This window comes from Polyodon spathula, chromosome 7, assembly GCF_017654505.1.
Source record: "Polyodon spathula isolate WHYD16114869_AA chromosome 7, ASM1765450v1, whole genome shotgun sequence".
Taxonomy (NCBI): Eukaryota; Metazoa; Chordata; class Actinopteri; order Acipenseriformes; family Polyodontidae; genus Polyodon; species Polyodon spathula.
Genome location: NC_054540.1, coordinates 1,220,560 through 1,232,697, shown reverse-complemented (window position 1 = coordinate 1,232,697; position 12,138 = coordinate 1,220,560). Strand labels below are relative to the sequence as shown.

Sequence of the window (12,138 nt, the reverse complement as noted above, 5' to 3'; positions counted from 1 at the left end):
AGAGATACCCATAGAGTACAAAACCACACTGATAAAACAGAGATACCCACTAGAGTACAAAACCACACTGATAAAACAGAGATACCCACTAGAGTACAAAACCACACTGATATAATAGAGATACCCATAGAGTACAAAACCACACTGATATAATAGAGATACCCATAGAGTACAAAACCACACTGATACAACAGAGATACCCATAGAGTACAAAACCACACTGATATAATAGAGATACCCATAGAGTACAAAACCACACTGATATAATAGAGATACCCACTAGAGTACAAAACCACACTGATACAACAGAGATACCCACTAGAGTACAAAACCACACTGATATAATAGAGATACCCATAGAGTACAAAACCACACTGATACAACAGAGATACCCATAGAGTACAAAACCACACTGATATAATAGAGATACCCATAGAGTACAAAACCACACTGATATAATAGAGATACCCATAGAGTACAAAACCACACTGATATAATAGAGATACCCATAGAGTACAAAACCACACTGATATAATAGAGATACCCACTAGAGTACAAAACCACACTGATAAAACAGAGATACCCACTAGAGTACAAAACCACACTGATAAAACAGAGATACCCACTAGAGTACAAAACCACACTGATAAAACAGAGATACCCACTAGAGTACAAAACCACACTGATAAAACAGAGATACCCACTAGAGTACAAAACCACACTGATATAATAGAGATACCCATAGAGTACAAAACCACACTGATACAACAGAGATACCCATAGAGTACAAAACCACACTGATATAATAGAGATACCCATAGAGTACAAAACCACACTGATATAACAGAGATACCCATAGAGTACAAAACCACACTGATATAATAGAGATACCCATAGAGTACAAAACCACACTGATACAACAGAGATACCCACTAGAGTACAAAACCACACTGATAAAACAGAGATACCCACTAGAGTACAAAACCACACTGATATAATAGAGATACCCATAGAGTACAAAACCACACTGATACAACAGAGACACCCACTAGAGTACAAAACCACACTGATAAAACAGAGATACCCACTAGAGTACAAAACCAAACTGATATAATAGAGATACCCATAGAGTACAAAACCACACTGATATAATAGAGATACCCATAGAGTACAAAACCACACTGATACAACAGAGATACCCACTAGAGTACAAAACCACACTGATATAATAGAGATACCCATAGAGTACAAAACCACACTGATACAACAGAGACACCCACTAGAGTACAAAACCACACTGATACAACAGAGATACCCATAGAGTACAAAACCACACTGATATAATAGAGATACCCATAGAGTACAAAACCACAATGATACAACAGAGATACCCACTAGAGTACAAAACCACACTGATAAAACAGATACCCATAGAGTACAAAACCACACTGATAAAACAGAGATACAGGCCTAGGCAGTTGCAAAGGCCAAGCTACATAAATAAGTCTTCTAGTCACACCCATCTTACCAAGAACTCAGGCATGCTGGCGTCAGCTTCCCTCTTGAATCTCTTGGAGAGGACTTGGGGTTTAGTTGCAGGTGGTTTACAGAGTAGCAAGTTGTCTCTGAATATTTCGATAGTGCACTCTCCGTCTCCAACGTAGGCCTGTGCCTCCTGCATAGTCATTGCATCAGTGAAGTGTTCGCCCTGAGGAGACACACACAGCAGGGTTTCTAAAAGAGAGTTACCAAGACACAAACTGACCGCATGTCTTCACTGAGCGTTTCTGTCAGTATGAGTTTATACTGTAAGCTACAAAGAGGATTCCTTCAGTGAATGTGTTATTCTGTGCCTGGTGGCCATATCAAGGTGGAAATACGACACCTGTTGCATATCGGTTTCATCCATTTCAGTATTTTTTTGATTAGCCACACTGCATAGGTAACAATCTCAGGTGTGTCTTATTAAAACTAGTGAAACCAGGACTTGATCAAACTACTGTGCAATGGGAGTCTCATTTACATTATATTTAGCCTGTGGCCCCCCAGAGGATAGCCAGTGACAGAGAGGAATATGTCTGCATTCACCTTGACGTTTATGAGTGTTTCAAAGGGGATGATAGCCAGTGACAGAGAGGAATGTGTCGCATTCACCTTGATGGTTAGGAGTGTTTCAAAGGGGATGATAACCAGTGACAGAGAGGAATGTGTCTGCATTCACCTTGACGGTTAGGAGTGTTTCAAAGGGGATGATGCCGTTCTCGTTCTTGTTGAAGGTGGGGTCTGGGTAGTACTTGAAGGTCTGCAGGGTCTTCTCCACGTTGTCCAGGACAATCACAATGCTGAAGGAGTGGAAGGAGTGGTTATGAAACATCTCTGGGATCACTGGGGAGAGGAACTGAAGTGCCGTCTCATTCTTTATCTCTGCCATCACCTCCATCTGTGAACACAAACACAGAATAGAAAGAGAGTGAGCCTGCTTCAGCTCTCCAGACAGGGTTACAGGACAGTGCAGGAGAGAACAGCAAGAAAGAGAAGAAAGAGAGAGTGAGCCTGCTTCAGCTCTCCAGACAGGGTTACAGGACAGTGCAGGAGGGAACAGCAAGCAAGAGAAGAAAGAGAGAGTGAGCCTGCTTCAGCTCTCCAGACAGGGTTACAGGACAGTGCAGGAGGGAACAGCAAGCAAGAGAAGAAAGAGAGAGTGAGCCTGCTTCAGCTCTCCAGACAGGGGTTACAGGACAGTGCAGGAGGGAACAGCAAGCAAGAGAAGAAAGAGAGAGTGAGCCTGCTTCAGCTCTCCAGACAGGGTTACAGGACAGTGCAGGAGGAAACAGCAAGCAAGAGAAGAAAGAGAGAGTGAGCCTGCTTCAGCTCTCCAGACAGGGTTACAGGACAGTGCAGGAGGGAACAGCAAGCAAGAGAAGAAAGAGAGAGTGAGCCTGCTTCAGCTCTCCAGACAGGGGTTACAGGACAGTGCAGGAGGAAACAGCAAGCAAGAGAAGAAAGAGAGAGTGAGCCTGCTTCAGCTCTCCAGACAGGGGTTACAGGACAGTGCAGGAGGAAACAGCAAGCAAGAGAAGAAAGAGAGAGTGAGCCTGCTTCAGCTCTCCAGACAGGGGTTACAGGACAGTGCAGGAGGAAACAGCAAGCAAGAGAAGAAAGTCCCCTACCATCTCTTTGCGTGCTGGAGCCGTGTCGGTGTTACTGACTGAAGGTTCAGGTGTGACAACAACTCTTATGGAGGCTTTCTGTATCACTGCGAATCCAGTTCCTGTCACAGAGATGAGTCTCCCCCCACTGAAACAGGACATCAAAACAGAGTTACACTGCGGATCCCGTCCCTGTCACGGAGATGAGTCTCCCCCCACTGAAACAGGACATCAAAACAGAGTTACACTGCGAATCCAGTTCCTGTCACGGAGATGAGTCTCCCCCCACTGAAACAGGACATCAAAACAGAGTTACACTGCGGATCCAGTTCCTGTCACGGAGATGAGTCTCCCCCCACTGAAACAGGACATCAAAACAGAGTTACACTGCGAATCCCGTCCCCGTCACAGAGAGGAGTCTCCCCCCCACTGAAACAGGACAGCAAAACAGAGTTACACTGCGGATCCCGTCCCTGTCACAGAGAGGAGTCTCCCCCCACTGAAACAGGACAGCAAAACAGAGTTACACTGCGGATCCCGTCCCTGTCACAGAGAGGAGTCCCCCCCACTGAAACAGGACAGCAAAACAGAGTTACACTGCGGATCCAGTTCCTGTCACAGAGAGGAGTCTCCCCCCACTGAAACAGGACATCAAAACAGAGTTACACTGCGAATCCAGTCCCTGTCACAGAGAGGAGTCTCCCCCCACTGAAACAGGACAGCAAAACAGAGTTACACTGCGAATCCAGTCCCTGTCACAGAGAGGAGTCTCCCCCCCACTGAAACAGGACAGCAAAACAGAGTTACACTGCGAATCCCGTCCCTGTCACAGAGATGAGTCTCCCCCCACTGAAACAGGACATCAAAACAGAGTTACACTGCGAATCCCGTCCCCGTCACAGAGAGGAGTCTCCCCCCCACTGAAACAGGACAGCAAAACAGAGTTACACTGCGAATCCCGTCCCTGTCACAGAGAGGAGTCTCCCCCCACTGAAACAGGACAGCAAAACAGAGTTACACTGCGAATCCAGCCCCTGTCACAGAGAGGAGTCTCCCCCACTGAAACAGGACATCAAAACAGAGTTACACTGCGAATCCCGTCCCTGTCACAGAGATGAGTCTCCCCCCACTGAAACAGGACATCAAAACAGAGTTACACTGCGAATCCCGTCCCTGTCACGGAGATGAGTCTCCCCCCACTGAAACAGGACATCAAAACAGAGTTACACTGCGAATCCAGTCCCTGTCACAGAGAGGAGTCTCCCCCCCACTGAAACAGGACATCAAAACAGAGTTACACTGCGAATCCCGTCCCTGTCACAGAGAGGAGTCTCCCCCCACTGAAACAGGACAGCAAAACAGAGTTACACTGCGGATCCCGTCCCTGTCACAGAGAGGAGTCTCCCCCCCACTGAAACAGGACAGCAAAACAGAGTTACACTGCGAATCCCGTCCCCGTCACAGAGAGGAGTCTCCCCCACTGAAACAGGACAGCAAAACAGAGTTACACTGCGAATCCCGTCCCCGTCACAGAGAGGAGTCTCCCCCCCACTGAAACAGGACAGCAAAACAGAGTTACACTGTGGATCCAGCCCCTGTCACAGAGAGGAGTCTCCCCCACTGAAACAGGACAGCAAAACAGAGTTACACTGCGGATCCAGCCCCTGTCACAGAGAGGAGTCTCCCCCCCACTGAAACAGGACATCAAAACAGAGTTACACTGCGAATCCCGTCCCTGTCACAGAGAGGAGTCTCCCCCCCACTGAAACAGGACAGCAAAACAGAGTTACACTGCGGATCCCGCCCCCGTCACAGAGAGGAGTCTCCCCCACTGAAACAGGACAGCAAAACAGAGTTACACTGCGAATCCAGCCCCTGTCACAGAGAGGAGTCTCCCCCCCACTGAAACAGGACATCAAAACAGAGTTACACTGCGAATCCCGTCCCCGTCACAGAGAGGAGTCTCCCCCCCACTGAAACAGGACATCAAAACAGAGTTACACTGCGAATCCCGTCCCTGTCACAGAGATGAGTCTCCCCCCACTGAAACAGGACAGCAAAACAGAGTTACACTGCGAATCCAGCCCCTGTCACAGAGAGGAGTCTCCCCCCCACTGAAACAGGACAGCAAAACAGAGTTACACTGCGGATCCCGTCCCTGTCACAGAGAGGAGTCTCCCCCCACTGAAACAGGACAGCAAAACAGAGTTACACTGCGGATCCCGTCCCTGTCACAGAGAGGAGTCCCCCCCACTGAAACAGGACAGCAAAACAGAGTTACACTGCGGATCCAGCCCCTGTCACAGAGAGGAGTCTCCCCCACTGAAACAGGACAGCAAAACACTGCGGATTGCTTTCTGTCTAGTTGTGCACTTTTCAAAGGGTACCAACTAGGATTTTACCATGACAGGGATGGATAGAAGAATGCCATGAAATAGCAGTTTGATCCAGTCCTGGATTTGCTATAGGCAGGTTGCCTGTTGATCATTGGAAGTTTGTTCAACCTGTGAACACTCAATAAGACACACCTGAACTTGTTCTCTATACACACTGGCTAATCAAGCTGGTAGTAAAACCTGGAATGTGTGGAAACTGCTATGCAATAGGAGTCTGACTGCCATCCTTGCATGAGGAATAAATAAAAATGACATCTTGGGAAACAGTTTTTCAAATAAAGGTTGAGCTCCATTTAACCTGAAAATGCTACCAGAAGAGAGTCGACTGTGTAGGTACTGTTTTGGACTTTTTCAGAGCAAACAAACAAAAACAAAGAAAGGTTACATTGCATTTAAAGCTGGAAATGTGTGTTTCTGTGAATAAAAACGAACAGGTGAAATCAAATCAAATCGTTTTAAACGTGAAGTAAAACAAATGTGAACGAGTGTGTGATCACCGTGGGTAACGTAACAAAGGAGGTCAAAGTGATCTTTTTATAGTAAACAACAGCTGTGCACAAGTATGAAGCCAGCCTCTCAAAGTGTTTAATCATGCACAGGAGAGCTGGTAAACCATACCTCATAAAGCTGGCATCAGGGGAATGGTTAATGACTGTGGGGTCTTCACAGAACTCAAATCCAGACACATACTTCGTCGTGCGCTTTCCATACTTCATCACCACATCATGGAGCCCAATCGCTGAACTAGGAGGGAGTTTTCCTGTCCTGCACACAATTTCACTGTCAAACTTCAACCTGTCAAAAAAATAAATACGAGAGAGTCAAATGATATTTAAAATATCCACAAAGAGCTTCAAATGACATGTTCCTTATTTATTTATCTTTTCCATTTTGCCAGGTTTTTGAAAGCAGCTCTCAGCACTTGCTTTCTACACACCGCTGGTCCTAACACACTTCTCAACATATTCATTACTCCAGTGCTTGGGTCCTTACATTGCAACTCACCCAATTCATTTTAAAGCTGCTGTTGTGGTTTAGGGTCATCCCAGCTCCAAGAACTACTAACTGTACATTCCTAATAGTTCCTTGAGATCAGAAAAAGCAAAACTAAAATCAGCTGGAGCCGATGCTTTCTGCTGCTGAGCTCCTCGCTTGTGGAACTCTATTCCGGTTGACAACATGCAGGTTGAAATACTGGATTCTTTTATGTCCTAACAGAGAGAATGTGTGCTTTTACATAACTGGTCTCTTGTTTTGTTTTTAACTTTGTACCGTGCTCTGGGATGCCATGGTGTGAAGGGAGGGCGCTAGATACAAACACATTTGTATTGATATTATTGTATTGTATTGTCATTCAATTCGCTGCGGCGCTTTGCTTACACAGTGCATTCAGCTCCTGCTATCTGAATGCGCAGGTCCTCTCTGGTTGCGATGTTCAAATCGAACCCTGTGATTGTGATGCTGGTCCCGCCGGCTCGTGGCCCCTTCTTCGGAGTCACGCTCTGGGGTTCAGGCTCCTGATAAATCACAACACAACATCCGAGGCATGAACACAACTGCACCCGACACCAGGTGCACACAGGAGGGCTGGGAATGATTCAAACACCTGAGGCATTTACACAACTGGTGGCTTTAACAGCAGGAACAGAACTGAAGGTGCATGAGTGAAGGTAAGGATGGAAACAAGATTCCTATTGCATAGCAGTTTCACCTACTCCAGGTTGTAATACTGTATGTGCTTGATTCACCCCAGTCTGTAGAGAACAAGCTCAGGTGTGTCTTATTAAACTCATAGTAAAACCCGAAATGGATCACGCTGCTATGCAATGGGATTCTTATTTTCATCCCTGAAAGAAGTAACCCTAATTCTGTTACAATCACGGCCAATAGAATCTTCAAACATGTTTTAGTGACTACAAAAAAAGTTATCCTCACACTTGGTAAAACAAATAAAACAAACAGAGAGGGAGCCTCTCCTCCTTACCCTGTAAGCAAACTCCACATCAGAGACCCCCTTAAATCCATTCGCCATCACCACCATCACACTCCCTTGTTTCATATTGGTGACTGCCTTGAGTTCACAGACAACACTGAAAATGAGAAACAGCATCCCATTGTGAAGCAAATCCTCATCTATTAAAAATCACAAACACATCAATCCAGCACGCTCTGCACACTGATACCCAGCACACCGATACCCAGCATGCCCTGCACACTGATGCCCTGCACACTGATACCCAGCATGCTCTGCACACTGATACCCAGCATGCCCAGCACACTGATGCCCTGCACACTGATACCCAGCATGCCCTGCACACTGATACCCAGCACACCGATGCCCAGCATGCTCTGCACACTGATACCCAGCATGCCCAGCACACTGATACCCAGCATGCCGATGCCCACTGATGCTCTGCACACTGATACCCAGCATGCCCAGCACACTGATACCCAGCATGCCCAGCACACTGCTGCCCAGCATATCCTGCACATTGATAGGACCTGATGTCTTGTACCTCGTGGACACAGAGTATCTGTCTTCCTCGTGTTGGCAGGAGACGTCCGCCACAGTGATTTTCAATATGTCCTCCTTCTTGATTCCCATGTTGGACCCTTTGATGGTCAGAGAGATGCCTCCCTCCAGTGGACCGTTACGGGGCACAATCTGAAACAGAGGGGACAACGTAGCCCTCACTGCTCTGCACAATCCCAGGAATCCTTAACAAGCTCAACTACACCCCCATGAAACAAACACCTTCTTACTTCCCATAAAAACAGAAGCTGCATTTTCAAATCAATCTTACTGTCAGATAAAAACAATGACATCATTTTCAAATCAATCCTTGTGTCGAGGATAAAAACAACGACGTCATTTTCCCAATGTTGTTGTGTTTTTTGTTTCAGTAGTTCTAGATGAACCCACTTGCCTATTCTACCCTTGCCTGTTTTAAAATGACTGCAGCAATCACAATACATCTTACATGTGTTCCATACAGGAGGGCTCAAATGTGCAGTTTTGACAGAAACACATGTTATAGTAAGCACGCAACTTTACACTGCCGAGGTGAAATGAGCCTGGAAATGAAAGTAATATGGCATGGAAACAGAGAACCCTCTAACTGAATGCAGTGCCAGGTATCGCATTTTAAAATACAAATACAGGTTTACTGGAATTGCACATATTCTAGAGCTGCGTAGCCAATGGAAGAGCATCACAGGGTGGTATCAGGGTGGTATCGGTGTGGCAGCAGGGCGGTATCAGGGTGGTATCGGTGTGGCAGCAGGGCGGTATCAGGGTGGTATCTGTGTGGCAGCAGGGCGGTATCAGGGTGGTATCGGTATCGGTGTGGCAGCAGGGCGGTATCAGGGTGGTATCGGTGTGGCAGCAGGGCGGTATCAGGGTGGTATCGGTGTGGCAGCAGGGCGGTATCAGGGTGGTATCGGTGTGGCAGCAGGGCGGTATCAGGGTGGTATCAGGGTGGCAGCAGGGCGGTATCAGGGTGGTATCTGTGTGGCAGCAGGGCGGTATCAGGGTGGTATCTATGTGGCAGCAGGGCGGTATCAGGGTGGTATCTGTGTGGCAGCAGGGCGGTATCAGGGTGGTATCTGTGTGGCAGCAGGGCGGTATCAGGGTGGTATCTGTGTGGCAGCAGGGCGGTATCAGGGTGGTATCTGTGTGGCAGCAGGGCGGTATCAGGGTGGTATCGGTGTGGCAGCAGGGCGGTATCAGGGTGGTATCAGGGTGGTATCTGTGTGGCAGCAGGGTGGTATCAGGGTGGCAGCAGGGTGGTATCAGGGCGGTATCAGGGTGGCAGCAGGGCGGTATCAGGGTGGTATCTGTGTGGCAGCAGGGCGGTATCAGGGTGGTATCGGTGTGGCAGCAGGGCGGTATCAGGGTGGTATCAGGGTGGCAGCAGGGTGGTATCAGGGTGGTATCGGCAGTAGGGCGGTATCAGGGTGGTATCGGTGTGGCAGCAGGGCGGTATCAGGGTGGTATCAGTGTGGCAGCAGGGCGGTATCAGGGTGGTATCAGGGTGGCAGCAGGGCGGTATCAGGGTGGTATCTGTGTGGCAGCAGGGCGGTATCAGGGTGGTATCGGTGTGGCAGCAGGGCGGTATCAGGGTGGTATCTGTGTGGCAGCAGGGCGGTATCAGTGTGGTATCTGTGTGGCAGCAGGGCGGTATCAGGGTGGTATCTGTGTGGCAGCAGGGCGGTATCAGGGTGGTATCGGTGTGGCAGCAGGGCGGTATCAGGGTGGTATCAGTGTGGCAGCAGGGCGGTATCAGGGTGGTATCAGTGTGGCAGCAGGGTGGTATCAGGGTGGTATCTGTGTGGCAGCAGGGTGGTATCAGGGTGGTATCAGGGTGGTATCAGGGTGGCAGCAGGGTGGTATCAGGGTGGTATCTGTGTGGCAGCAGGGTGGTATCAGGGTGGTATCAGTGTGGCAGCAGGGTGGTATCAGGGTGGTATCTGTGTGGCAGCAGGGCGGTATCAGGGTGGTATCTGTGTGGCAGCAGGGCGGTATCAGGGTGGTATCAGGGTGGCAGCAGGGCGGTATCAGGGTGGTATCGGTGTGGCAGCAGGGCGGTATCAGGGTGGTATCTGTGTGGCAGCAGGGCGGTATCAGGGTGGTATCAGTGTGGCAGCAGGGCGGTATCAGGGTGGTATCTGTGTGGCAGCAGGGCGGTATCAGGGTGGTATCTGTGTGGCAGCAGGGCGGTATCAGTGTGGTATCTGTGTGGCAGCAGGGCGGTATCAGGGTGGTATCAGTGTGGCAGCAGGGCGGTATCAGGGTGGTATCAGGGTGGCAGCAGGGCGGTATCAGGGTGGTATCAGGGTGGCAGCAGGGTGGTATCAGGGTGGTATCAGGGTGGCAGCAGGGTGGTATCTGGCATCGGTGGCAGCAGGGTGGTGGGTGGTATCAGGGTGGTGGCATCAGGGTGGCGGTCGTGGCAGTCCACATAGCACGGTCGTCCCACGGTTGTATCCACCATCGGGCCACACCGTTTGGTGTCGGCCCGCCCATAGTCACACATCTCGTCCCACCATAGTCCCACCAGGGGTCCCGGAGCATAGAAGCACCATAGTACCACCGGTGTTCCCCATTAGTCCAGATTAGCCACACCGTCGTCCGCCGCCATAGTCAGGCCCATAGTAGGTATTCAGGGTCGTCCGTATCGGTCCCAAGGGCCATTTGTGTCCCACCATCGCTTACAGGGTGGTATCCACCATAGAGTTCCACCGTCGTCTCCCACCATAGTCCCACCATAGTGGGTCGTCCCCGTGTTAGTCACCACAGTCACCCGTCTTCCCACCATAGTACCATAGCCACACCCGTGTCCCCGCCCCATAGAGCCACCATAGTATCCGTGTACACCGTCGTGGCACAGGGTGGTATCAGGGTGGTATCGGTGTGGCAGCAGGGTGGTATCAGGGTGGCAGCAGGGTGGTATCAGGGTGGTATCAGTGTGGCAGCAGGGTGGTGGTATCGGTGTGGCAGAAGGGCGGTATCAGGGTGGTATCGGTGTGGCAGCAGGGCGGTATCAGGGTGGTATCGGTGTGGCAGCAGGGCGGTATCAGGGTGGTATCGGTGTGGCAGCAGGGCGGTATCAGGGTGGTATCAGGGTGTGGCAGCAGGGCGGTATCAGGGTGGTATCAGGGTGGCAGCAGGGCGGTATCAGGGTGGTATCAGGGTGGCAGCAGGGCGGTATCAGGGTGGTATCAGGGTGGCAGCAGGGTGGTATCAGGGTGGTATCAGGGTGGCAGCAGGGTGGTATCAGGGTGGTATCGGTGTGGCAGCAGGGTGGTATCAGGGTGGTATCTGTGTGGCAGCAGGGCGGTATCAGGGTGGTATCTGTGTGGCAGCAGGGCGGTATCAGGGTGGTATCTGTGTGGCAGCAGGGCGGTATCAGTGTGGTATCTGTGTGGCAGCAGGGCGGTATCAGGGTGGTGTGGCAGCAGGGCGGTATCAGGGTGGTATCGGTGTGGCAGCAGGGCGGTATCAGGGTGGTATCGGTGTGGCAGCAGGGTGGTATCAGGGTGGTATCGGTGTGGCAGCAGGGCGGTATCAGGGTGGTATCGGTGTGGCAGCAGGGTGGTATCAGGGTGGTATCGGTGTGGCAGCAGGGCGGTATCAGGGTGGTATCAGGTGTGGCAGCAGGGCGGTATCAGGGTGGTATCAGGGTGGCAGCAGGGCGGTATCAGGGTGGTATCAGGGTGGCAGCAGGTGCGGTATCAGGGTGGTATCAGTGTGGTATCAGGGTGGCAGCAGGGCGGTATCAGGGTGGTATCGGTGTGGCAGCAGGGCGGTATCAGGGTGGTAGGTATCAGGGTGGTATCGGTGTGGCAGCAAGGGCGGTATCAGGGTGGTATCGGTGTGGCAGCAGGGCGGTATCAGGGTGGTATCGGTGTGGCAGCAGGGCGGTATCAGGGTGGTATCGGTGTGGCAGCAGGGTGGTATCAGGGTGGTATCAGGGTGGCGGCGTATCAGCAACCAACAAAGTCAAGCAGGGTGGATCCCTACCCCAGGGTGGTTGTGGCAAGGTAGGGTGGTATCAGTTAGGGATGGGTGGGTATACTGGTTTTTCAGTTTA

General features: G+C 50.3%; 1 protein-coding gene across 2 annotated transcripts in view; it reads right to left on the bottom strand.

Moving 5' to 3' along the window:
- Positions 1-12,138, bottom strand: part of LOC121317964 (plexin-B2-like) — a 104,487-nt gene that overhangs the window by 26,630 nt on the left and 65,719 nt on the right. For both annotated transcript variants that reach the window (XM_041254066.1, XM_041254067.1), the window contains 7 exons: positions 8,062-8,210; positions 7,530-7,635; positions 6,926-7,062; positions 6,164-6,340; positions 3,171-3,297; positions 2,222-2,440; positions 1,529-1,708 (listed from right to left, as the gene is read on the bottom strand). In XM_041254066.1, coding sequence (XP_041110000.1) covers positions 1,529-1,708; positions 2,222-2,440; positions 3,171-3,297; positions 6,164-6,340; positions 6,926-7,062; positions 7,530-7,635; positions 8,062-8,210 — 1,095 coding nt within the window. The remainder of the gene's footprint in view (positions 1-1,528; positions 1,709-2,221; positions 2,441-3,170; positions 3,298-6,163; positions 6,341-6,925; positions 7,063-7,529; positions 7,636-8,061; positions 8,211-12,138) is intronic.